The 27,368-nt window shown below is 36.0% G+C and overlaps 3 protein-coding genes across 3 annotated transcripts; 1 reads left to right on the top strand and 2 right to left on the bottom strand.

The window, feature by feature from the left end:
- Positions 1–83: 83 nt before the first annotated feature.
- LOC136801757 (serine/threonine-protein kinase SIK3-like) lies at positions 84–11,465 on the bottom strand. Its single transcript, XM_067058416.1, has 7 exons — positions 11,294–11,465; positions 4,634–4,750; positions 4,276–4,455; positions 3,882–4,052; positions 3,307–3,430; positions 2,821–3,062; positions 84–2,615 (listed from the first exon to the last, which is right to left on the bottom strand). The coding sequence occupies exons 1-7, from the start codon at positions 11,423–11,425 to the stop codon at positions 768–770; spliced, it is 2,814 nt and encodes a 937-aa protein (XP_066914517.1). The 5' UTR covers positions 11,426–11,465; the 3' UTR covers positions 84–767.
- A 4,996-nt stretch (positions 11,466–16,461) lies between these two features.
- Positions 16,462–18,716, top strand: LOC136801756 (uncharacterized). The gene is made up of 2 exons (XM_067058415.1): positions 16,462–16,592; positions 16,777–18,716. Exons 1-2 carry the CDS (start codon positions 16,574–16,576, stop codon positions 18,144–18,146), a joined length of 1,389 nt encoding a protein of 462 aa, XP_066914516.1. The 5' UTR covers positions 16,462–16,573; the 3' UTR covers positions 18,147–18,716.
- A 717-nt stretch (positions 18,717–19,433) lies between these two features.
- LOC136801754 (uncharacterized) lies at positions 19,434–27,256 on the bottom strand. The gene is made up of 2 exons (XM_067058414.1): positions 26,900–27,256; positions 19,434–22,038 (listed from the first exon to the last, which is right to left on the bottom strand). The coding sequence occupies exon 2, from the start codon at positions 22,027–22,029 to the stop codon at positions 19,909–19,911; it is 2,121 nt and encodes a 706-aa protein (XP_066914515.1). The 5' UTR covers positions 22,030–22,038; positions 26,900–27,256; the 3' UTR covers positions 19,434–19,908.
- Positions 27,257–27,368: the final 112 nt, after the last annotated feature.

Raw genomic sequence — 27,368 nt, 5'->3', positions numbered from 1 at the left:
GTCTACCTTAAGCTAAGGCATTGTGTAATAACATGATGGACAACAAGCAAACAATCCTAATATAAAAAGTAAAGAAGCAGAAGTTTTGTTTTGTTTTGTTTTATTCATATGAAGGGTTGTTTTATCATCATTCTGTTGTTGTTTATATATACAATTGAAAATGCTATGTACAAAGTTCCTTCGTTCGTTTGTTTGTCGTTTGTTCCATCCTTCTCTTGTTGAAGAAGTTCAAGATGTTTGTCAACAAATAAATTGGTTAGATTAGATGGGGGAGGAGGGGGGAGGGTGGCAGGAAAATATCTTCCTACTTTCTTATAAAGAGTTCATCAAGGTATCTAAAATAAAAAGCGCATAAAAAATAAATTGTCTAATTCTAAACTTTTTCTTACAATTCTTAATGATATAATATTTAAATAATTAGAAATTCTCCTCTTAATTGAAAATAAAAGAATATAAAGTCATCTAAAAGTCAGCGCCAAACATCTTTTAACCAGGAAAACTGATATCCAATCTGACGAAATTCTCAAATTAAAAGTTTCAAGAAATCCTGTGTCGCTCTATCTGTTGCGCTATGCTAAAAAAGCAAACTCAAAAGCCAAGAGTAAAAAGCTAAGAGAAATAAAGACACCTACTATCATAATTTGAAAGCCGATTCGTAAACATGCTAATAATAATATAACTACTTTATTTTCTAATGATGCACCCAAAGCATCACGTGACCAAATCACCGAAAGTAACCAATCACCGGCCGCCACGTCACATGGGCATCAAGGACACAAACTTTGAAATATCTGCTCCCTTAATTTCTTATAGCTCCAAATTTCGCCGCCTACGCGACGTAGTTTCAGGGTGTGTTCAATATTTGTTTCGGAGTTTGCAGCAGGGTTGATTTCCACCTCCATTTGTAAGCCATCTTTAAAAAGGGAAAAATAATTATCACCCGAATTTTCGTACTCCACATTCGCTTCTTCCAGAGCCACAATCAAACGTTTCCTAATATTGTTCATACTTTGTGCGAATGTCATATCATAACTCAACGAACGACTCAATGATTCGTGAGCATTCCCGATATTTTCTATTTCCGAAGGTGGAGGGCCGTTCCTCATGAAAGGGTCATGTAAATTCGGAGAGTCCATTCCTGGGAAACTGGGGCGGATATTCGCTCCGCCAAAATTTGCGCCATAAGAAGGGTTAGGTCTTGGGAGAAGCGAGACATCTGCTGGGGTGTGATTGTTAAACAAAGGGCGTAGTGGACCGAATCTATTGAAATGAGTATTTGCTTCTTCATCCACATCCATTGAGCCAGGGAGGAACTGAGGGCGTGCATCCAGTGGGGGGAGTTCAGACGTCATGAGTGGTGTGGCCATTAAATTTAATTTCTGCATTTCGTCGTGCAGTAAGACATCATTGGTGCTTTGAGGTGAAGAGCTTAGAGCAATGGGAGGGGTCCCACCAACTGCAGCAGAGTGCTTTCTTTGAAACGCTTGAATCTGACTTTCTAGATTAGGGGCACCTTCAGAAGCTCTGCGTAAAAATTCCCGCCTTTCTTGTCGCATTTTGGTTTCCAAGATTTTCTTTTGAACGGCGAATTGTACTTCAAGGTCGGCTAATTGTGCTTCTTGTTTCTTGCGCAGGTAAGCGAACTCCGTATTACGTTCTTGTTCGGGCGGAGGTGGTTCGTTGAACGGGTACGAATGACGGAATGGGTTCTCCCGAATGTGATTGGATGAACTTCTCCTTTGAGTACTAAATTGATCTTGTAAAAGTTTATGTTGTTCTAAAAGATCACCTAAAGTTTCTTTCTTAGTACCCGGTACCAATTCTCTCAACCGCGGATCGTTCACTACTGGTGTGTATGGTGTGGGCGACGCTCGGTTCGGTTTGACCGCGCGCAAAAACTTCGAAGGCACGTCTTCGTTTTCAGGGGTGGTTGGAAAGCAAGGGAGCGTGCGGCGTTGATGTCTCCCTCGACCATGCAAATAATTGGAGACCTCGGCTTCATGTTCGTTCTCTGACTCAGAGCCTGCCGTATCATTCTCCGGAACACTTAACATATTCCGACTTCCATCATGATTCAAATTTCGTCTACCGGTCGCTTTGGAATAACTTCGATGCAAATTGAATTGTGCAATGGTATCCTGTAACGTTGCGGACCCATCGGAAGCACGACGGTCAAAGGTGGGTCGAACTTTCAAGACAGTAGGGCGAGGTAAATACTTCTCTTTGTATTGCAATTCATTCTTATCATCTGTGGGACTCGGCGAACGGCAGATGGAAATTTTCGGAATACCAATATCCCCACCACCACTGTTTTGTTTGAAATGAGAAACAGCGATGGTTCCACGCCTTCGCCCACCGCCCGACAAATATCTCGAGAGTTCTTCTTCGCGCCCATCTTCAATTTCCAGTTTCATGGGTTTAGAGGGGAGGAATTTAGACATTTCCTCCTCACCGGGGACGTCATCTTCGTGGTCAGATCGTGGCGTGTCTACCAGATGTAATTGATGTAATTGCTGAAGACGTTGCAATGACAAATCTCTTTCTTCTTTCAACTTCTGATCAAGTAAGATGTGGTAGAGACCGTAGATGGCATCGAATTTCCTCTTTTGCACAGACTGAAAAACAGAGAGGGAAACAAAAACTAGACAAAATATTTGGCAAAGTTAAGAAAGTTAACCAATGAGAATGCATATTTTAAAAGAGGATATGAATGTATGTCCAAATGTCCCTTATCAAACTTTTCAACATGCAATGTTTAATGTATTTAATTTTCAAGATCTTCATAAATGCAATAGATGATTATGAGAGAAACAAACTCACTTCTTGAATTTTAAGAGGTTCTTCATCTCTCAATATTTGACACGTTTGCTCAAAGATTTCGTCATCCAATATCAATTCATTTTCGGACGAATTTTCGGACACGGGATCATTGAACTCCTCCTCTTCTTCCAAGAAATCGTAAGGTTCGCCCTGGATGATCCATCGGTCACGTTTGATCTGATTGATGGTATATCTCTTGTTGACATCCACAACAAGCATGTGACGTATCAAATTCTCGCAATCTGTAGAAAAAAAAGCGCATTACAGTGCACAGCTTTCAGGTAAATACATTAGCATGAAATATACATCCAAAACCGGTTGAACCTGAACACACGCAGCTTCCCCGCCTCGTGGCATCATATCATTTGAGGGGGATAGGGCACTGACTTTCTTAATCAAGAGTGCAGAGAATTATACCAGCCATAAAATGACTAAAAGGTGACTTTATGTACGTTCAAGCGCAAATGGGCTCCCTAGTTGGCTTACCTGAAGACATGAAGTAAGGAATACGAAATCTTCCATTTAGAACACGTCGTTTAAGATCCGGTAGCGTTTCTCCATCAAACGGTAACGCTCCGCATACTAACACATATAAAACCACTCCCAAACTCTACAAACAAAAAGGTAAACAATAAATGGATGTTCGTTAAGAATAATAAAAAAACTTTCTTATCAGCTTTTTCACAATTATATTGAGGCAATATCCGGGGGAAGTACTAGGGTTGGCGGATGAGGGGTATGTGCGGACGGGACCCCCCGAAAACCAACCCTTAGAGAGACTGATTTTAGCTGAAAGGTTGACCCTTAGAGACTTTTAAAAAAAATTTTCTACCATTTTTGAAAAAAGTCCTAACCTTAGAGAGACTAATTCTAAACTCTCCGATTTTTGCGACCCTTAGAGAGACTTTGAAAGGTGAAAAGCCGACCCTTACCGTCCACACATACACCCAGCACCCATTTTTGGCTAAGTACCCCCCCCCCCTGGGGAGCAATGTTTACAGCAAAGATCAGTACAAAACTATAAGAAAGAGAGGTAGTGTTTATAAAAACCTTTAACTTACCCATATATCAGCAGCTGGCCCATAGTATTCCTTTCCTTCAAAAAGTTCTGGTGCTGCGTAAGGAGGGCTTCCACAAAACGTCTTCAATTTGGAACCAACGTCAAAAATATTACTGAAACCGAAGTCTGCTAACTTCACTCTGTTATTCTCATCTAGCAGCAAATTTTCAGCCTGTGGAAAAAAAACAAGATCCATGAATAAATACTTCTACTAATCAATGTTATGATAAAAAAGTATTTAAAATTATACAACAATTTTCTATTTTGCTAATAATCCTTGGTTATATATTTTATGGAGACGAAGAAGCTAATTCCCAATTCAAACTGGACCAGACAGGACCAATTTCCATCTTCAGACCAAGAAACTGTTAGGGTCATTAATGAGAATTGCTTACCTTCAAATCACGATGTACAATACGCTTTTGATGGAGGTATTCCATAGCAGAAATAATTTGTCTGAACATGTGTCGTGCTTGCGTTTCATTCCTTCGCCCTTCTTTCTTAAGCAATTCGAAAATTTCACCACTAGATGCATATTCCATCGCTAAATAGATGTATCTTTCTGTTTCCATCACCTAAAATACAAATTGATAATAAAAACTTCTTTAAAGGGAAGCAAACTTTTTTGTGGATGACAGACATCGGAAACCTCACTGCTGACTTAAAAAGTTGTAAAATGAAACCTTTGGTATGGTCCAAGGTATTTGTTTAAAAACATCATGGCCTACATTTCGAAAATAATGATGAGGTTACCTCATATAAACGAATGATGGAAGAATGTTTGACCAATTTCATGACGTGAACCTCTCGACGAATTTTGGCCAGGTTCTCTTCGTCCAGCTGGCTTTTATCGATCATCTTGATGGCCACCTGCAAACAAATAAAAATCATTTTTTAGATAATAGTCACGATCAACCATTACACAACTGGAATTTCATATGATACCAGTGGCACTTGAAAATGGGTTAATTTTAAAAAGCCTATGAAATATTTTGAAATTTTGAAAACGAAGATGAGAAATGAAGTGCATTTTACAGAATGGCCAGAAAACCTCCTCCAGAACATTAAAAAATGTTAAAGTTAAAAATGCAAAATTGAATATCTAGAATATTGAATGAACAAAAGAGTAACATGGCATGAACCCCCCCCCCAGCCCGCAGGGGGGACTACAACCAAAATCTTCCTGAAAAGGCTAGGGACTGTTTTTTTTTAATTTCAGGGGGTACCTATGATCTCTGGGGTATCTAACTTTTATGCAGTAAGATCTGGGGGATTGGGAACTATATTTTATCTTGCTTTTATCTAACTATCATTATTCTTTTTAATTGTAAAAATATACAATTTCTTGACATATACTCAAGTCACAGGGGGTACCAATCACAGGGGGTACCTAATAACGTCTGTTGTTTGGGGGTACCTAAAATTCAGGGGGTACCTATTTTCTTAGGGGGTACCTAAACCCCTGGTCCATGCCATGGCAGTAAGTAAATTGATGATCTTTAATTGACATTTTAGCTGGCAAAAAATACCCTCCCTAGCTATCTTGAATTATATATTGATTCAAGATGAGGGGCCAGGATCATGGATATAAACCCATGGACCGTAAAGCTGACCTAATTTTGAGATTTTAAGTGGAAATTGGTATTTGAAAAGTTTATCAGCTATTACATCAGGATTTATTTCACAATTGTAATTCAAGGTAAGGCAATTGTAATTGTTCTGTTCTCATCCAGCGTTTCCTGGACTTTCCTGAGCTGATTTTCCCTTTGGTTTACTCTGACAAGAGAGCAGAATCTAATGCTACCATTGACTTTAAAACCCCATAGGGGCTAGAGATGAAACTAAAACTAAAAACTAAACTAAACCCAGTGAATGTTGATCTAGATGACGTGTTCCTGGATTTTAACTTGAAAATCTTATTGCAGGTGCATGAAAAAACTCCTAAATGTTGGTGAATAAATAAAAATCATAACAGGAAAAACAGTGGAATAATAAGCAGATATTCAATGGGTAAAAGTTGGTTATTGAGATTTATTAACCCGAGGTGATGTAATATTCAACGAGGCGCAGCCGAGTTGAATATTCATTACCGAGGGTTAATAAATCCATAACCAACGAAAACCTATTGAATATATGTTTTATTACATACCTAGAGGCAAAAACAAAACATTAATTTTTGTGTCAATAGTCGAACGTTTCACATAAAACACTCCCATAATCGAACGTTCGAATGTTTTTCTTTTTTAAAGATTTTCTTAATTACTTTGAGTCATAAAATTGTTCATGAAATTCACAATAGATTTTTTAATGAATTTCTTTGATAACAACAAGAGCGACAAAAAAATCAAACTTTGAATGCAAAATTTGAAAAGAAAGTTCTACCGTGGTATAATAGCCATGGTATATCAGGAATTATTCAATGGCTGTTTTTGCCTACAGGTATATAATAATAGGGCTTTTACATTGACTTGTTAGAGGCAAAAAAGGTTATTTAAATTATCAATTTGGGTTCATAAAATTACAAAAAAGCATGAAAATGAAAGTGAAAATTAGAAATTAAAAAAATTGAAAAAGAAGATGCTTTGCAATCTTAAAATCTTTTTTTAGATGATGGAATGTAGGTGTCTTTGGGTACCTTAACGGAAGAAATTTTAGCGAGAATTTAATTTGGCGGATGGCCGAAAAAAATTTTTCAGAGGGAATTTAATTTGGCGGATGGCTGGAAAAATCAAATTTGAAGGGAATTTGATTTGGCGGTTGAAAGATATTTTTGGCCAAAATCGTTATCAAATAAGCAAAAAAACCTGCTTTAAGGCCTGAAATTGCACCAATTTGGGGAATGCGTAAAATAAGATAAATTTGGTGGGAATTTAACTTGGCGGATGGAGGAAAAAATAAATTTTGGCAGGAACTTTAATTCGGTGGATTTTGGCTAAATCTGCCAAATCCGCCAAATTTTCTTTCCGCCAAATTTTCTTTCCGCAAAAATTTCTTCCTTTAAGGTATTTGTAATTGTCAACCTCAACCTTCTTTAATTTGATACCCGAAGCGAAACAGTTTTGAGACTTCTGGAAAAAATACTCACTGGAAAATACTGAAAAATTTAGTTTTGGGAAACGTTGAGATATAACCCTTAGCAATCTGTAGCTGATTTAAGTGTAATATAAGTTTTTGTGTCTGCAAAAACTAGAACTGACTACAGTATATAGCCCCCAAAACAGAGACAGCCCCCAAAACGGAGGTCATCATTAAAACGAGGATTCTCACTTGTAGATTTATAAGAATTAAACGATTTTTGTTTATTTTGAAAGAATGATGGTTATACTTAAAAATGAACATGTTTTTGATGGTTCCAGACAGATTCAAAATAACATACTTGCGTCTGAAGGAAATATTTTAACACCAAAATTAGATAAAAATTGCATATAACTCACTCTAGCTACTTGGATATTGAAAATAAGTTATGAAAATGGGGTATAGGAAACTTTCTACACCTAATGCCGTTCAGAAAATTCAGATACATCTGTGACTTTAGACGATGGGTAAAAGATATAGCATCTTAAAGGTCAACCAGTATTTTGCGGCACTACAATCAGCATTGATAAAACGGAAAATTCTAAATATGAGAAACAGCAAAAAATCTTGGAATTCCATTCCTATCAGCTTGAAATAATAGTTTATAGCAAAAAATTAATATTACATACCTTAAGGGAAGAAATTTTCGCGAGAAGAAATTTTTGCGGAAGAAATTTTCGCGGAATTTAATTTCGCGAATTGGGGCGCAATTCGCGAAATTAAATTCCGCGAAACACACCAAAATTGTTAAATTGTGAAATTAAATTCCGCGAAATTGGATTTTTTTTCTTCTTCTTTTATTTTGTTGTTTTTGACCAGATGTTACCAAAAAAGATGGACACAATTGATTTATAACACATTATAACGTGTATCTTTTATCAAATATAAACAAATATAAGCAACTCCGTGATGCTTAAAAGTTAATCTAAGTTGATAACTTCTTCTCAATCGCGAAATTAAATTCCGTGAAACTTTTGAAATCGGCTCATTTGCGAAATTAAATTCCGCGAAATTTGCCATTTTGAAACTCTGATTCGCGAAATTAAATTCCGCGAAAATTTCTTCTCGCGAAAATTTCTTCCCTTAAGGTATAAAAATGTTCGCGGAATCAGCAAAAACGGCAAATTTTGTCATTTTTTGCAAAATGTAGGAGAAAAATACCTTTTAGCTTTTAATATTTTCAGCTTCAGTTAAGCTGTTTTTCTAAGATTTTCACAGCAAATTCCATACATGAATGAAACTATATTCAAAAGAAATTTGTTTTCAAAAACTTGATTAATACGTTGTTAAATCAAAATTGTCATTTTGAAAATTTCTAAATTTTCAGTTTGGACTTTGCATCATCGAAAATCTTGAAATATTTTATAAAAATCTTAAATTTTACATGCATCGGGTCGTAAATATAATGGAAAACATGAAAACAAATATGTTCATAGTTTCTCCCCCTTTTACCACTGGGCTTAATAATTTGATTTTAACTACACCTGCGTTTTGGGGGCCCAAACCTGCGTTTTAACAACCAGGGGCATACTGTAAAAATTTTATCAAACAAATTTATGCCCAAAACCCTCTAAATTCCATTTCCAAACTATGGTCAAAATTTTGTATTCATATCTTGAAGATATCTCGAGAAATCGCTAAAATTGCAAACCTGCCGTTTTGGGGGCCCTTAGAAAAAAGCTACCTATCTTTAAGCGATTGAAAAATATTGTTGAAATTGAAAATTTTGAAAAAGAACTTCCGGGAAATAAAGTAGCGATGAAGTTTTTCATGCAGCAAAAATTTTTGTAAAACTTCTTTTCCTCTAGATTTGAGAGAAGTTTCAAATTTGATCGACGTTTTGGGGGCCACATACTGTAGCAAGAATTACATCATCAGCAAATCTTTATTACCAGTGAGATGAATATCTGGGTTATGAGGTCCAAGTTTATATTTAAGAAGAAAACTACGATGGGAAATTTTATTAACAAAAATATAATGTAATCTACAACTAAAATATAAAAACAGGGCAAGGGTACTTTGCAAGATACCTAAAATGGGAAAAGTTACACGGATCATTGTCTGGGGTTAGGACAGAAGATTTATTGTCTGTATAAGGAAGCTTGGTGGTATTATTAACGATTTTATAGTTTCCTCCCTGTTCCTCTCCCTTTCTGCTGGGGAATCTTTTTTGAAAATCTTTTTTGGGAATCTCGAAAAGGGATGAAATCTTTTTCCTTCCGAGAGCCAGGTTTTTTAACCTTAATCTTTTTTTATTGCAATACTTTTTCCTTATTAACACTTTTGTTTTTTACTCCATTTACAAATGTAGTGCGCAGATCTAGTTTGGTTTCTTCTCCACTGTTGATCTTTTTCTTTGTTCTTCAAATTACCGTATTGGTCTAATGTTGACATCCCTCTTCTAATTTCATCACTTTCTTTAGAGATATGAATAAATAGAAGGTCAGAATCGCTGATTGAAACTTATTTTCTTTGGTCAGCAATCAATAATTGAGGAGTCCATCAGTGATTCTGACCTTCTTATTAGCTATTCCCCCATCTCTAAAAAAGGATGTTGAAATTATAGGAGGAATGTCAACATTAGACCAACTTATGGTAGTTTTCCAGGTTGACATGGGTCAAATTTTGTAATCTATGACTCAATATTTAGGTAATCTGCTAGGTAATTTCTCTTAGCTTTTTGGAAAGGAAATGTTTATTTAGTGTCTGTTTATTTTTTCATAAATCTCTCAAGAAGTTTTGCAGTGCATTCTTTTGCTTGTGAGTCAATCTTTGATATGTATTTCGTCGAAACTTTAGTGTGACTAACTCACAATTAATACGCATTTCAGCAGAATGCTAGTATGACTAACTGTGTGTAAGACTTCTTATTTTTCTTGCTGAAAGATTGCTTCAAAAAGGACCTTGTTTGTTAAATTGAGTCTAAAAAGCACTTCATTGATCAGGGGATGTCGACCGAACCCTATCGAACCAATTTTCTTAATCAAACCATTGAACTCGATTGAACTTAATCAAACGATAAGTGTTAGACTACCAAACCAAATCGAACAGTAATCGAACTTTAAAGGAAAATATATTGATTAGTTTAAAATAAGTTCCATTAAAAATACAGTTCCTTGTTGTTTGATGTATGCTCGAGTTGGTGGATGAGTGTTCAAGAGTAGTATCTTGGTGCTTTTCCGGAATCATTTTGCTATTTTTCTCAGATATACTAGCAAACGACCCTCCACATGGCCTGAGAATTCTCGGGCCAAAACTTTTATTGAAATTCGCGTAAAGCCCGAGTATGGCCCGAGCTGGCCATTTTTGAAAACATGATTTAAACAGGCGTGTAATTTCAGGACTGAATTTTTTTAACATTTTCTTTGAGAAAAACTTGGTTTCTCTTAATTATATTAAATATATGAATGTTGTAAATTCATATAAATATTAAATGTCTTATTTGGTATTAAAACATAGTTATAGATATACCTAGGGTGGAAATATTTGCTAGTAAACTGGTCCTAGTTTTAAACTGAAGTGTGTCCACGGGAAGCTCGTAAAGTTTTTTTGAGCGATATAAACAAAACAGACAAATCTTATTTTGTACTATTTTGTTTGACTGGACATGCTGAATCAATTTAACATTTAACATGGCCCGAACATGGCCTGAATGACTCGGGTCATGTTCGGGCCAAAAGAATTGATAGGGTCTCTCGGCCCGAACATGGCCCGTAGAGGCCCGAGAATTCTCGGGCGGGCCATGTCGAGCTTCGTACTAGCAAAGATATTGCAAAAAGGGCCTAGAAAAGAGCGAGAAGCTTATTGAATGAATGTCTAGCTACGATCGAACCTATCAAACTATAATTGAATTGCTATTAAACTTTAAAAGATCAACCGAACAGTCATCCAATTTTACAGAAATTTCTTGGTTCGATATTACCGTTCGATTTCGTTCCGTATAAACAAACACCTATCGTCCGATTAAAAGTTTGATTGAGTTGATTAAGTGGGTAATCAAACATTCATTTCAAAGCTTGCCTCCATGGTTTATCTTTTTTAGCAGGCTTTGAATATTTTTCAACAAAATATTACAGCTGCAATTTTTACGACCCTGCCTGCCCTTCCTACTTACTTGCACCAGACTTAAGGAAGCACCAGACAGGAAATTTCCAGTGTCAAATGAGAAAACTCATTACCACTGGTCAATCTAAACCACTCAACCTGACGTGAATGAATCAGGCTGGTGGTGCATCTAGGTGCGTCTGGTTCTGGTAGCTACAGATTTGCAGATTTGGTACGGGTCGTCAAATTTTCCACTGATTTTTATCAGACAAAAAAGTCTGGAAAAAATTATACCTTTGCTTTTGCTTGATGATGCTCGGCCATCTTAACGACGGCGAACATGCCTTTCCCAATTGTCTTTCCAACATGATAAGACCCAATTTTTATTACTTTACTTTTATGAGGGACCTTGGTTTTGTCCGCCATCTTATTTTTATGGGATCCAGCAGAAATTCGCAATCTTATTTCTATTGCACTTCTTCTTACGCGTTTCTTCTGCTCTCACGCGGAGGCGAAAAATAGAGGAGAAGGGACCCAGGTGAGAAAACGTATTGTTACCATGACATCGTATTACGTCATTCAATATTAATCCCTAGGAGAGCGATATTCACCATATTGTCTATCCCTCAAATGGCTATTTGTTCATTCATTTTATGAATGCGTCAGCAGCAAGAACGGTATTCCCACTACCTAAATCCTTTATTAATAATTCATAAAGCACTAACTAAACTTTTTGTGAGCGTCATATATAGGTAGTGTCAGCAGCGGTCGGGGCAGGGGGTGCGATCGAACATTTTTGCCGAAATTCAGAAAATCTCAGATTTCAGAAAAAATTTTGAGGATTGATACGTGACTAAAAGTTGGACCTTTTCGTCAAAGCTCAAAACCAAAAAAATAAGGTGTCCATCGCCAAAATAATCGAGATCAGAATTGATTCACGAATATTTAGTCCCGCGAAAAATAAAGCTTTTTTCTACCTTGTGTTTCTATCATCCAGGGTAGATGGATTCTGGGTGATGCGTGCTGGACATGAATTACTAAGATACATTTCATCCTATCTATCTATCATCTTTGTTAGAATTTAAATCTGAAATCTCTTTTTTAACAATAGTTTTCCGTCGCCGACGCAAATTTTTTTTCCGTAGACGGGCGGAAATATCTTTAATGGTCGGAAATATCATAGCGCAATGGTCGGAAATATCATTTGATGGTCGGAAATATCTTTAGATGGTCGGAAATATCCCAAACTCTGAAAATTTGAAAATTTGATGGTCAGAAATATCATAGCGTAATGGTCGGAAATATCACTTGATGGTCGCAAATATCTTTTGATGGTCGGAAATATCATTTGATGGTCGGAAATATCATTTGATGGTCGGAAATATCCAAAACTCTAAAAATTTGAAAATTTAATGGTCGGAAATATCCCGCGCTTTTAAAAATGCTTCATCAGCAAAAAAAATGTAAACAAAAATGGTAGCAAAGGTGGTGTTGTGTGGCCAACTTGTTGTGTGGCCAACATGTTGTGTGTGCCAGACAAGCTTTTTAGAGAGAGAAAGTGGTATTGACCTTTTTATTCTAACACGATTCTTCGTTCTTTCTTGTCTTTTTTATATCCTTTCCTCCTCTGGCCCCCACTGTAAGGGTCATTTTTTGGCCAACTTTTCTCTGCATGCACTGCCAGCTGGATGCACTGTAAAGGTTCGATTTTGGAAGCCAAATTTTCCGCCGAACAGTCGTTTTCAGATCGAGTGCCCCCCCTGGGTAAGGTCTAGAATGGGAGGGTGTCCGGGTAGGGTTAGGACTAGCTTTAGGGTGATTTGAGAGCAGTGGGGGCTAGAGGAGGAAAGGATATAAAAAATACAAGAAATAAAGAAGAGTCGTGTTTGAATAAAAAGGTCAATACCACTTTCTCTCCCTAAAAAGCTGTCTACGTCTTGTGTAAAATACTGTGTAGAGAACTAAGAAACAGAACAGTTCTCAGATAGTGTCCCAAAAACTTAAAATAAAAAACTACTCTTGTCTGGCACACACAACAAGTTGGCCACACCACACCACCTTTGCTACCATTTTTGTTTACATTTTTTTTGCTGATAAAGCATTTTTAAAAGCGCGGGATATTTCCGACCATTAAACTTTCAAATTTTTAGAGTTTTGGATATTTCCGACCATCAAACGATATTTCCCACCATCAAATGATATTTCCGACCATCAAAAGATATTTCCGACCATCAAATTTTCAAATTTTCAGAGTTTGGGATATTTCCGACCATCTAAAGATATTTCCGACCATCAAATGATATTTCCGACCATTGCGCTATGATATTTCCGACCATTAAAGATATTTCCGCCCGTCTACGGAAAAAAAATTTGCGTCGCCGACGCACGGACGATTTCTCACAAACAGAATTACATCATCGACTACAGAAAACCTTTGGAAACGATGGCCAAAAATACAAATTGGTTTGAAGGTTTTCTCCAAACATCCAAAAGTCCAGTCAGTCGATGGGTATGTAAAGCAATTTCCAAAATAGCGTACAGAATGATATTCTTAATTTTTGTACGATTTCTTTTTTTCGTTTTCCCGTGATTTTTTTATTAATTTCGCCTTAGCGATAGGCATGGTGCGGCGGCGATATCGGAAGAAAATTTAGAAAACGAAAGTACTTGATACGGTGGACGAACTCACTAAAATCAATTTACAAATTACACGCTCGTATAACCACGGTCGATCTTCGCAGGTTTTCTTTGGATTACGTCATTATATCTTTGCGTCTTTAGCTTCACAGTTTTGATTTTTCTTTATTTTCTTATAAGCATATACTTTATAAGAATCAAATCAATAACTCTTGATAGACGGTGATATACCTTTCGGTAATTAGTTCTTACAAAGTAAACAAGGGATGGGGCACAATATGAGCATATTTATTTTTCTTATAAGCATATACTTTATAAGAATCAAATCAATAACTCTTGATAGACAGTGACATACCTTTCGGTAATTAGTTCTTACAAAGTGAACAAGGTATGGGGCACAATATGATCATATTTATTTTTCTTATAAGCATTTACTTTATAAGAATCAAATCAATAACTCTTGATAGACGGTGATATACTTTTGGGTAATTAGTTCTTACAAAGTAAACAAGGGATGGGGCACAATTTGAGCATATTTATTTTTATTATAAGCATTTACTTTATAAGAATCAAACCAATAACTCTTGTTATCGTCCACCTCTAAGCAAAACGCACTGTCGGATATTTTTAGATATCCGATAGCGAATAACTCTTTTTGAGCGCATGAAATAAATTTTCTTATCAAAAAAATTAAAATGCCAAATAAATAACCGAAGAGCTCTTTTAATGAATAAACAACAGAAGGGAAGATAAAAAGAGAAATAATTTCGAATGTTTTTGTAATTAAAAAGAAAACAATGAAATCGACATGTTTAAATGAGAAAGTGAAACGTTCGAAAATGAAAAGTTTTTTAAATATAAAAACAGAAAGATTAAAAGTAGAGGGAGAGGGAAATGTTTTCTGCTAATGAGTGAACGATAAACCATATATTCAACGCGAAAAAATCGAATATCGAAAATATTCAGTCTCGCTTGATGATATTCGACTCAGCTTCGCTTCGTCGAATATCTATCAAGCTCGACTGAATATTTTTCGATATCCGATTTTTCTTGTCGAATATCTGTTTAATAGACGGTGATATACTTTTGGGTAATTAGTTCTTACAAAGTAAACAAGAGATGGCGCAAAAAAAGAGCATATTTATTTTTCTTATAAGCATATATTTTATAAAAATCAAATTAATAACTCTTGATAGACGGTGATATACCTTTCGGTAATTAGTTCTTACAAAGTAAACAAGGGACGGCGCACAATATGAGCATATTTATTTTTCTTATAAGCATTTACTTTATAAGAATCAAATCAATAACTCTTGATAGACGGTGATACACCTTTCGGTAATTAGTTCTTACAAGGTAAACAAGGGACGGCGCACAATATGAGCATATTTATTTTTCTTATAAGCATTTACTTTATAAGAATCAAATCAATAACTCTTGATAGACGGTGATATACCTTTCGGTAATTAGTTCTTACAAAGTAAACAAGGGACGGCGCACAATATGAGCATATTTATTTTTCTCATAAGCATATACTTTATAAGAATCAAATCAATAACTCTTGATAGACGGTGATATACCTTCCGGTAATTAGTTCTTACAAGGTAAACAAGGGACGGCGCACAATATGAGCATATTTATTTTTCTTATAAGCATATACTTTATCAGAATCAAATCAATAACTATTGATAGACGGTGATACACCTTTCGGTAATTAGTTCTTACAAAGTAAACAAGGGATGGCGTACAATATGAGCATATTTATTTTTCTTATAAGCATTTACTTTATAAGAATCAAATCAATAACTATTGATAGACGGTGATACACCTTTCGGTAATTAGTTCTTACAAAGTAAACAAGGGATGGCGTGTAATAAGACTCGTAATAAGAGCATATCTATTTTTTACAAGCATATACTTTATGAGAATTTTTAAAAATTAAACAACAATTGTTCTTTGTTAAATTGGTCTTATTTTTTTAGCGATTTTAAGCCTCGTTGTTCTTGTTGTAAAATTGTTTCATCAAGGCTCGATGTAAAGTAGATTTCAGATTAGCTTCATCTATACTTCTTGTTTTTCCCATGTAGTTCAAATTCTAGGCGAAATTTTCGACTTCAAGTCGTCTTGTTTTCTCTGTGATTGTTTTTGTGATTTTTTTTCAAAAATTTTCGAATTTTGACGATGTTTGACGATCGTTTGATGACGTCATTTTGCCTTATTTCCTTAATATCTCAGATATATATCAGATATAGATTGTGATTTTTTTCTTTATCAGTTTAAATGCTCTTTCGAATGACACAAAAAAAATTATTTTTGACGAATTTTTTTTTTTGCTTGTCATGGTAACCAATGACGTCACTTTTCATGGCAATGGCAATGGCCCAAAGCCTCACCTCTCAAATTTTGATCTTTTACATTGTGAAGAACAATAATCAATCATAAAATCCCTTTGCACAGGCTCCTGCACACGGGAAGACATAGTGGCCTATACTATTACCTTTTCCCAAATTCAGGGCCCTTTTGAGCTAAGTGGAGAAAAGGAGAATCTGAGTCTATGATACAAGGGCGTGGAAATACGAGAGATTATAACTTGCGACAAACAATAAATAACACACGATAAACGTTTATAGTGATTTCTGAAAACCATGAAATGGAATAAGATGTAACTGGAAACTGCTATTCGAGAGATAGTTTGTCACTTTTATTACGAAAGCCTTTCCTCGCTTCTAAGCCTTCGACTGACAAAACCCAGAATGTTGACATGACAACCAATTACGTCATGAAAACAACAAAATGATGATGGATGTGATGAAAGTTTACAGTGCAAATAAAACTTTTGAACAGTGTGAGGTGAAAATATTTTGATCATCAAATTGCACTTTTTAACAGCAAAAGCGAATAAGTTACGAGAAAGCAGACGCAAGAAATCCATTCAAAATGCATCAATTTTCAATATGTGAGTACTTTTCTTTTTCTTTCAATTTCCTTTTAACTATTGCAAGGATTTTGTCAGTTTGTAAATATTCTTTCCAAGAGTTAATTTAGATGTATAAATGAAGTCAGAACTGAATCGAATTTGTTAAACTGATGACCACATCACTAGTCTTTCTTAATTCATACTATCGTGTTTTCTATTCCAGTTTGGTTGACCATCTTGTCAATAATGGTCAAAAGATTTGAAAGCAGACCCACATTCACTTTCCCTGACATTCCAAACTTAGATCATAAGACAGCTCGAGGATGTAAATATAACCATCAATTTTACAGACCAGGAGGTTTCATCAAGTCGGTATACAAAGATGATCGCTGTCTAGAAATCAGGTGTTCACCGAGAGGGAAAATCACTCAAAGATTGAACCGCCTTCCCGAAAGATGCCATGAAATCATCAGCTCCACTAAACCCCCTGTCACAACTACTACAAAGTCGTTGACAACTACTCCCATGACAACACCTCATGGTTGCTATGGAGATGATGGAAAATTCTATGCACCTGAAGAAAAGATGAGCGAAGGGTTTGACGAGCAAACAAATTGGTGTTATGGATCCTATTGCAATCAACATGGACAAGTTATTCAATGGGACAATTTCAACTGCAAAACGACTCCCCCAACCACGGAGCCTATGACGACTGAGCCCATGACAACTCCTCCGCAAGGTTGCTATGGAGATGACGGTAAAATCTATGCGCCTGGGGAAAAGATATCCGAGGATTTCGATGGATGTTATGGATCATACTGTGATGAACATGGACAAGTTATTCAATGGAATAGCTTCAACTGTAAATCGACCTCACCTACTACTGAACCAACGACAACAACTCCACTGACGACAACAACTCCAACGACGACTACTCCCATGACAACGCCACATGGTTGTTATGGAGATGACGGAAAATTCTACACACCTGGAGAAAAGATGAGCGAAGGGTTTGATGGACAAACAAATTGGTGTTATGGATCTTATTGTGATCAACATGGACAAGTGATTAAATGGGACAATTTCAACTGCAAAACAACTCCCCCAACCACGGAACCTATGACGACCACAACTCCAACGACCACTACTCCCATGACAACGCCACTTGGTTGCTATGGAGATGATGGAAAATTCTATGCACCGGGAGAAAAGATGAACGATGGATTTGACGAACAAACAAATTGGTGTTATGGGACATATTGCGACCAACATGGCCAAATACAACACTGGGATAATTTCAACTGCAAAACCACTCCCCCAACAACCACAGAAACCATGACAACCCCTCCTATGACAACACCCCGTGGTTGCCTGGGGGATGATGGAAAATTCTATGCACCCGGAGAAACAATGGACGAAGGTTTTGACGAGGAATCTAATTGGTGTTACGGGTCCTACTGTGATAAAATACACGCAGAAGTTGTGGAATGGGATAATTTTAACTGCAAATCGACCCCACCCACTACCGACCCCACAACCATACCGACGTCCGAAGCAGCAGGTCTCTTTGGAAAAGAAGGTCATGGAAAATGATTCAACTGAATAACAATGGACATATTGAATAAAGAAGTAAAAATTAAAATTGAAATTGAACTATGTTATGACAAAATCTATATTGGAATAAAGCATTGTAAAAGATATCTATATTCTAGACTACCTTAAGAGAACTCCTTTTCGCGGAACTTATTTTCACATTACGACGGTACTAAATTGGCGCATTTTATGGAATTAATTTTTGCGGTTGACATCCCCTTTTTACCGATATTCTTTCGTATTTCTAGGGGTTTTTGAGGATTTTTAGGAGAAATTGCATTTCGCGGGACTAATTTTCGCGGTAAACATCCAAAATCGCAAAAATTAGTTCCGCAAAAATTAGTTCCACCGAAAATTAGTTTTCTTAAGGTATTAGTATCATCAAATGAGAAGAAGTAGAAACGAAAGACCAAACAATACGCGTAATCATTTGTTCGAAAAAAGTACAGTTTAATAAGGACACCGTTAAAAAAATAGATATTCCTATGTCTCTACGACAAAGCAATTACGACTACGAAAAAGAAACTGAAAGTATCCGCTACGTCTAAAATACGTCTTACATTTACTACTTTGAAAAATACCTACTAACTTATGAAAGATTTCGACGTTTTGTGGTGGATAGGAATTTGTTGTTTTCCTTAAGAAAAAGCATAGTTGGTTTCAAAAAACTATCGGGTGCACCACAAAAAAGTTTCTCTCTTTGAAACTAATTTTCTCGAAATCTAAAAATATTAAAAGAACCACTCCTATTTCATTGGAAAGAAGAAAGATAGACTTAAATTTTGATGGGTCATTTATTAAATTCGATTCATTAGATCAAAAGCTATGCTCAATTGAATAAAAAAGTTACTTTCAGAAAGTGCTCGAAAACTTTAAAATCGACCTATCAAATTTTTACTTTAAATTTGGCAATTGCAATAGCCTTTACATGATTAAGAGCATTTTTCAATAACAAAACACATAAGTTTTGAAACTGAAGGGTTAGAGGGTTTAAAACCTTCATCAAAATCAATTTAATTTACTTTTACCGAAATTTTCCTCAGATTTTTGGTTCTAGACTGGATAAAGTCTATGTAAGGCTGGATCTACCTCGAAACCTATATTTGATGCATTTTTATGAATTTTATCAGATTATTTCATATTTGGCCTTTTTCGACGAATTCTCTTCCTTTCATCGAAATTCAACCTTCCTTTAAATAACAAAAGGTCATTTAGACAGCTAATTATCATTTTTAATGACTGAAACCAAAATACTGATGTAGGAAGGTTGAATTTCGATGAAAGGAAGAGAATTCGTCGAAAAAGGCCAAATAATCTGGTAAAATTCATGTAATTATGCTTCTGTTTAATTTGATAGGTCGATTTTTAACGTTTTTGAGCATTTTCCGAAAGTAACTTTTTCATTCAATTGAGCATAACTTTTGATCTAATGAATCGAATTTAATAAATGACCCATCAAAATTTAAGTTTATCTTTCTTCTTTCCAATGAAATAGGAACGGTTCTTTTAAAACTTTTAGATTTTGAGAAAATTAGTTTTAAAGAGAGAAACTTTTTTGTGGCGCACCCGGTATCATTGTATGGTTAGGAAAGTATTGGACTATAAAAATCGAAAAGCGACTTTCATAAATGTGAAAAAATCATCATTACAGGGCATTAAAGTCTTTTTACTTTATATTCATTTAAAAAATAATTTTAAATCTAAATATCTCAGGATCTTACAGTTTTCTCGAGTCAGCCAGTTACCCTGTGATGCGGATCATTTATTGGACTTTTTCAAAAGTGTCTTGCAAAACAGATATATATTTGGGGTGGATGTGAGCGCCATCAAATGAATATTCTTCCTTCAAATATCCGCTTCGTTCATCAATCAATTGGTCCATAAAATCTAACCAAGTTAAACTTGCAATTTTCATAACTCGTTCTTTCAAGATTGAGTTGAACTGCATAACGATGTCGCAAGTTTCCTTCAACACACACGGCACAGGGTGGACGTAAACATTCGATTTGTTGCGTTTCTTCACGCTCGACATTGTTTTGACGTAAATATCAACTAAAGCTTCGATGCTTTCTTTCACAGAATCGTAAAGACATTTTTCGACAACTTTTCGAACTCCTTCTCGACAATCGATTTCACCGAGGATGAAAAGACATGGCGTTCCACTTTCCATTTGTTGTATGGATGTATCATAACACTTCTTGGTGTAGAACTGAGATTCTTGTCGAAGGTGCCAGATTTTCAGTCCAGTGACGAGGATTGGTTTGGTCATATAATCTTTCTCCTTGATCTTGACGGTTTGCCAGGCGATAGGTAACACATGGCTATCTCCAATGACGTACAGCTTGTTGGGTGACGCCGTGTTGAAAGTGACGGGACTTTCAATGAGTTGATCAATGCATGAGAAGAAAGCTTGCTCGTTTCGGATTAAGGTTTTATGCAGATCGTTCTGCATGGTAAATAATGGCTTCATCAACTTCACAAGGGAGGGGATGATTTCAACTTTTCCTTCCACAAAAAGGATTTTGATGACAGTGAAGTAGAGAGCCAATAATTGTAGTTCCACATTTGCCATGCTCCCAGTGGGTGAGGGCTCTTTTGGCTCCACTTCGAACGGTGTCAGCTCGCTTGTGCTGTCTGATAAGTATGACTTGATTACGGTGGTAAATTTACTGAGATCGATCTTTCTCAACACTTGTCTATCGTGTTTACTGTCAATAAAATCCCCCACAAACTTTAACGCTGCGTTCAAATCGCGTTTGTTTTCAAAGACATGAGCGGTCAAAAGAGCGACATCGATACTTTTTGGTGCTAATCTAAGCGCATGCTCGAGCAGCTTCAAACAAACATCGATAGCACCACACTCTCTGAGAAAGGTGGCGATATAAACAACTGCAGTGACGTCAGACCATGCGTCATTCATCTGACGTTGCAGACATTCCATTCCGTTTTTCTGTTGTACCATCTTAGCGAAGAAATGCTGAACTTTGACATCATTTTTACGGAGAGCAATGGCGTTCAAAACCACAATGAAAACGTCATCCAGTGAAACGAGTCCCAATTGATATCCAACTCTGGCATAACCCAACAAGGCGTCCACGTTTTGCTTCTCTGTCATTTGAGATACTGACAAATAAATTTGAAAAGCGTTTTGCATTTCATCCATTGATTCCAAGGCTTCAGCTAAAACAACATTAGTGTTGCAAACAGCCTTCACTTTACCCGCACGTTTTAGATCTTCAATGGAGCGAGATAAAACGTTAAGAGCCTGTTTATGATGCTTACATTCAATCAAACTTCGAGCATAATCCAACACAACAACATCATTGGAATTGTCAATGTTCAAAAGTTTCTCAAAATAAGTCAAGCTTTCTTTGAAACGTTTCGCTTTGAAAAGGATGTAAGCAATTCCGAATGTAGCTTCATAACTACTACTTAATGAAGAAATTATCTCTTTATAAATTGCCAATGCTGCATTGTTCATGCTTTTAGATATAAGCTCATCTGCCTTCTTCAATAGCTCCTCATGTTCATCGGTACTTTGAGAAACAGTTTTTTTACTTGATTTTAACGGAGCACTTTTATCTTTGTTGATGACAGTCTTCTCATATTTCGTACTAGTGTCGCACACACTGGTTTGAACCACAACCTTCAAATCACAACCATTTTGAAGGCTTGAAAGGTCAGTGTCCATCTCCAAAACTTTTTGCTTCAAGGATACTTCCAAATATTTGGTGTTTAGTGAAGTTTTAGCATGATCATTAAGACGAGCACACAACTTCTGAAGACAAGATTTCAATTCGAGTTTTTCATCTGATTGAAGAACCGCGGTCACAATGTTGTGATTGTGATGGCCTCCCAGGTGGATGTGGAAATACAGCTTCATTTTGAATATCTAAAAGAAAAAAGTTAGCCTTTTAAAAAACGTTCTGATTCAATGAAAATGTCAACAACAATAATTTACAACAATAATTTACATCATGACTTAATAATGCTTAATTTTTGAGTCCCCTCTTAAAACACAAAACTCCCCTTATTGATTTACCCTCCCCTTAAAGCTTAAAGGTCGTTCTGAGAGACGCCCCAGCGGTTTTCTTGATTTTTTCAAGTTTATGATTTAAGATTTTAAAGTATGTGATTGCGTGATCGGAGGAACCAATCTGATCAATGTGATCGTGAAAGAAAAGAAATTTAACTCGTGATAAAGTGATTTGGAAATTTTTTCTCATGATTGCGTGATTTGAAAGGTGACTGGAGGGGGACTTCTATGGTGTCCCTGAAGCTTTACCCTCCTTAAGTTATCCAGACTTTGATATGTACCTTTAAATTCAATATTATATTTTGTCTGTGAGCAAATTTTATCACTATCAGTCACTACACTTGACTGATCTAAATCAACAAATATTAGTAGATAATATAATATAAAAATAAAAAACATTCGTTAAATTTTGATTTTTTAATAAAACTATGGCGAATAGATTAAACACAAAAATCATTCTCAGATATAAAAATCAAGGTAATATGCTTTTCTGATATACCGGGTGTCCTAGAAGAAAGTCCCCCTCTTTGAAGTGAATTTTCTCAAGTTCTATGAACTGTTCTATGAATCAATCTTTTCGCCTTGGAAAGAGAAAGGATAAACTTAAACTTTGAGGGGTCATTTGTTAAATTTGGTCGACTAGAGAAAAAGTTATGGCATAAATGCTAAAATATTATTTTTCAAAAAAGTTAAAAAAAGGTGAAAAACGAGGGTAAAGAACGTTCAAATTTGTCTTAATTAACTTATGACCTTCAAATAAAAGTAATATGGTAATTTGCACACTGTTGAATTTGGGATTTGCCATATATTGTCATCGAACACTGCGATGGAGAGCAATCATTTTCAGTGGAAATGAGACCTTATAATAGTCCTAAACGTATTCTCTAATATTTAAAAGTTCAACAGAGGCCTGCTCTCCTCCACACAAGGCTGAGTTGGCCACTAGGTGACGATTTTGCGAATCCCTAAATCGACAGCCTGCAAATTTTACAGCTCGAACACTGAGCAATTATTTTCAGCAGAAATGAAATTTGGGAATGTTTTCTACCATATATTCCTTTTAAATTTAAAGGTCGTAAAGTTAGAATTTTTGAAAAATTCAATCAAAGTTTGAATCCCTAATCCGTAATTGTGAATCCCAAATCCCTAATTCCGAATAAGTTATTTTTAATTCAAACAACATATATATACTTATTCCATAAATTGATAATAATGTACCCCACCGGACCGTCCAAGGTTCTAAACGAAATGCAACGGGCTATTCTATTTTTAGACCATATATAGTATTGACAAACTTTTCCAGGGGGGTCTGAGCCTTGATTTTCCAAGGGGTTTTTGTTCATTTTTCAGATTTTCCAAGCGGCATTATTAAAGGTTTCCAGGGGGTTCTCTCTTCATCATAATAAACTGACATCAACAATCATTTTCCAGACCCTTTTTCACAAAATTTCAATTTCCAGGGGTGTCGACTTCTAATTTTCAGAGGATACCATCAACTGCTCTAACTTGGACTGTTAATATCTGACCTGTATTTTCACTTACTGTTAAATCTCTTTGACAACAAATTTGTTTTGATAATTCCACCAAGTTTATCAATCATACATATATACTTTCTTCTGCCATAACATGTCACGATAACTTTCACTGATAGCGCACCCTTTTTAACTTTTTTGTTTTCATTCAAAATGACCGGAGGCCGATTGGAGAGTTAGAGAGCGCCTGCCGCTCCAAAAAATACTTGTCCAAAACGATGAGTATATATGTTAGAAAGCATTTCTATAAAAATCAGCTCAATAGGGTTTCGTCGGAAATATTGATAAAAAAGTTGATGCAATCAGTTTCTAAATTAGACGTCCAGTCTGCGACCGACAAAATCGAAAGATGCTGAGAAAAAAAAGAAGACTTTACATTGCGATCAAAACATTCAAGGGGCATGCCCGCAGTCTTTAACTTGATAACTCCAATGCGAAGTTTCTAGCTCTGGATTGAAATAACAAAGGAAACCGGTGTATTGAATCTCCGGGTAGACATAAAAAATTCCCGCGTTTTTATCAAATAAAGACTCTCCATAGACCGCCACTTTCAAAACAATACAAAAACAAACTTTAGAAAAAAATGGTGACTTGAAGAAAAATTCTAAAAAAACATGCCGAAGGGAAATGTAAGTGAGCTATTTTAAAACAAAAGAACGAGTGCAAAGAAATTAAATACGGAAAGCTTATGAGTTTTTTTATCATCCTGATCAATTCATATGACCTAACCTGCAAGTAGAGCACTGATTTTCTCTTTTTAGCGATCGGTTGCAGACTGGTACGTCGGTCGGGAACTGGGCACTAGTACCACTCGCTTCGAAAGTTTTTTATTCTAAGAAGATCGCCTCAAATAAAAAATCAAAACAAACACGAAGAATGTTAAAAGTTGTCTAACTGTTGGTCGAAAAGGATTTTCAAAAAAGTAAAAAGTAAGTGAAAAATTTGAATAAAAAATTTCTGTGGCCAACTGGGCAGGGTACTCTAACGAGTGTGTAATTTGGCTGCGCGAGTGACGTCAAACGCTCCATTGTATTATGCCACTAATTTGTTCTTCTTTGTTCCAGACATTTGCGTGTGTTTCAATATGGATTTTTTTCATATTTCGATTTAAAAGCCTACTCGGTGCGAAAGAGAAATCGTTTATTTTTTAACACGTCGTTCAAATCAAATGACTTTGGGAGGTTCGGTGAAATGGTGTGTTACGCGTAAGCCAAATCGCGTATTACGAACAACCTCTAAATTGCCGAGTACAGGAGAAAAAAAATCCAAATTCAAAATGGCGGCCAAGCCCACGCTGACAACTATCAAAAATCTTCGTTTTTCAATCAGCTATTGCAGCTCAATAAATCAATGAAATAATTTGAAATAAAAAGTAAACAAACCTTGAACCTTTCATGAATCCAAATAAATAAAAGTATTCCAGGGTTCGAATTATAGCTTCGCACTTCGCAAAATGCGAAGCGAATTTTAAGTTTAGCGACCCAAAAAGATTTCCTAACTCAAAAATGCCAAGCTAAAAAAACTTTAAGAAAACACATATTTTGCTACTTAATTCATTCGTTTATCCATTTCTTTATAAACTCTCTACCTTGCATCTTTATTCACTCGTTTATCTACTGCTTTTTATCAACTTGCTACTTCGCTACTTTATTCATTCGTTTATGCATTGCTTTATAAACTCCCAACTTTATTCATTCGTTTATCTATTGCTTTATAAACTTGCTACTTAGCTACTTTATTCACTCGTTTATCTATTGCTTTATAAACTCGCTACTTTGCTGCTTCATTCATTCGTGTATCTATTGCTTTATAAACTTGCTACATATCTACTTTATTCACTCGTTTAAATCTATTCCTTTATAAACTCGCTACTTCGCTGCTTCATTCATTCGTTTATCTATTGCTTTATAAACTCGCTACCTCGCAACTTTTTTCATTCGTTTATCTTGCTTTACCAACTCGCTACTTCAAAACTTTATTAATTTGTCGTCTATTGTTTTAGAAAGTCACTAACTTTGCTTTGTCTACAATCTCACACAACAGCCTAAGTCTTACTTCGCTTTTCTAGAGAAATGCATTGAAGATACTTTCGCATTTTCTTTCAAACAACATCGCAAAATACTAAAAATGCTTCGCAAACAGTGAAAAAATTTTTCACCTGCGGCGCTGCTCTTTTTTACCTCGCTTCGCTCGGAAGAATTGCGAAGCTCCTAAAATTTATAATTCGAACCCTGGTATTCATCTAAAGTGAAGATTACATTTCAAAATAAAACGATTTCCAAACCAACCTAAAGTCAGTGTCTGCCAACTAAAAATTTCTCTGCGGGGTCACTGGCATCAAGGTGTTACGCCTTCAGACTTTAGATTCCAATTCTTGTATAGGCTGCAACTACACTGCCAAATGATCTGTATTACAAAGACTTCCAAATGGGTCCATAAGTTAAGAAAATGAGATTATCATCTAGCTTGGGGGTTTTGTTTTTAAAAACAAACTTCAAAATAAAATTGTTAATGAACTTGTTACTTAAAATATCACTTACTTACATAATTTATTTATGATATAACACCCCTTTCTTAAATAAATGGCCTCTTAAAGTCTTTTATGTTTGCCGCAAGAAGGGAGAAAAATTTAATTTGACCCCCGGTTTTTTCTCTCTTTTTCTAGCCATTTCCTGCGTGTTAGTGTAGACACAACTTTAATCCGGGGAAATGAAGCGTTTTCATTGGTCTAAAATCACGGATGGTCACGTGACCAGAATTTTTATCCAGGGAAATGCCGTGGCCGCAATGTTTTGCTTTAGTGAGATTGACCATTTTGTTGTTTAGATTTGAGCGGGCAAAATTTCTGTACAAACCAAAATATGGCTTCGTTGGAATACCGGTTGAAACACTTGTGGATAACTAATCATAAGCTTTAAAAAATCTTGAGTATCGATCCTCTATCGATCTCCTATCCGGATCGTTAAGTAATCCATCGATCACATATCGATCCGTCATCGAGCCATTCCGATGATCGATCCTATCGAGCGCGGACGTCTGGCCTATCTTATGAAGTGAAGGTGGTTGAACAAAATGTTTTTGGCATATTGATGGAACTGCCAAGACAGACAGGCAGTTAGATATCCAAAAGCAGTGCTCTCCTCCATTTCTAAAATACCCCCTTTTCCTAGAAAAATTTTACTTACAATGTCAATTTAGGTAGACTATTAGGCAGTTATTTAGGTATATTGATTGATCGTGATTGGGCCATTCCAGAAAATTTTTGTTACCCCCCGTCGGACGACGTGCATCTTTTAATTTTTTCTAGCCTCAGAAATAATTTTTTTTTTCCAGTGGTGGTCGGAAATTCTGATAAAAATCCATGTACTTTTGTAAAATGCATCGGAAATTCCACTCTTTTTTGCCTTTTTTAATTCAATTGCCTTGGAAATTCATACATTTTCTTCTCTCGCCTTGGAAATTTCGAATTTTGGTGAAAACTTTTGCCCTCGGAAATCCTGTGTCGTCCGCCCCCCTGTTACAGACAAATTCTGGAATGGCCCATTGATCCGCAGAGATTGCTCCAAGCCTATAGACAACAGTCGGGCCAACCAGTAATGTGGGTGAAAAAAACTGAAAATTAACGCCAGACCCGACTGATTTGAAACGCGATAT

Source organism: Clytia hemisphaerica, unplaced genomic scaffold (genome assembly GCF_902728285.1).
Source record: "Clytia hemisphaerica strain Z4C2 unplaced genomic scaffold, Clytia hemisphaerica genome assembly, whole genome shotgun sequence".
Taxonomy (NCBI): Eukaryota; Metazoa; Cnidaria; class Hydrozoa; order Leptothecata; family Clytiidae; genus Clytia; species Clytia hemisphaerica.
The sequence above is the reverse complement of the archived record's forward strand: the minus strand, read 5'-3'. Positions and strand labels throughout refer to the sequence as shown.

Bases quoted from the DNA above. Each gene is read 5' to 3' on its own strand.
- LOC136801757 (XM_067058416.1), bottom strand. From the start codon at position 11,425: ATGGCGGACAAAACCAAGGTCCCTCATAAAAGTAAAGTAATAAAAATT. The intron at 4,456-4,633 runs GTAACCTCATCA...TTTGTATTTTAG, and splicing joins CCATCATTCGTTTATATGAG to GTGATGGAAACAGAAAGATA. The intron at 3,063-3,306 runs GTAAGCCAACTA...TTTTTTCTACAG, and splicing joins TCCTTACTTCATGTCTTCAG to ATTGCGAGAATTTGATACGT.
- LOC136801754 (XM_067058414.1), bottom strand. From the start codon at position 22,029: ATGAAGCTGTATTTCCACATCCACCTGGGAGGCCATCACAATCACAAC.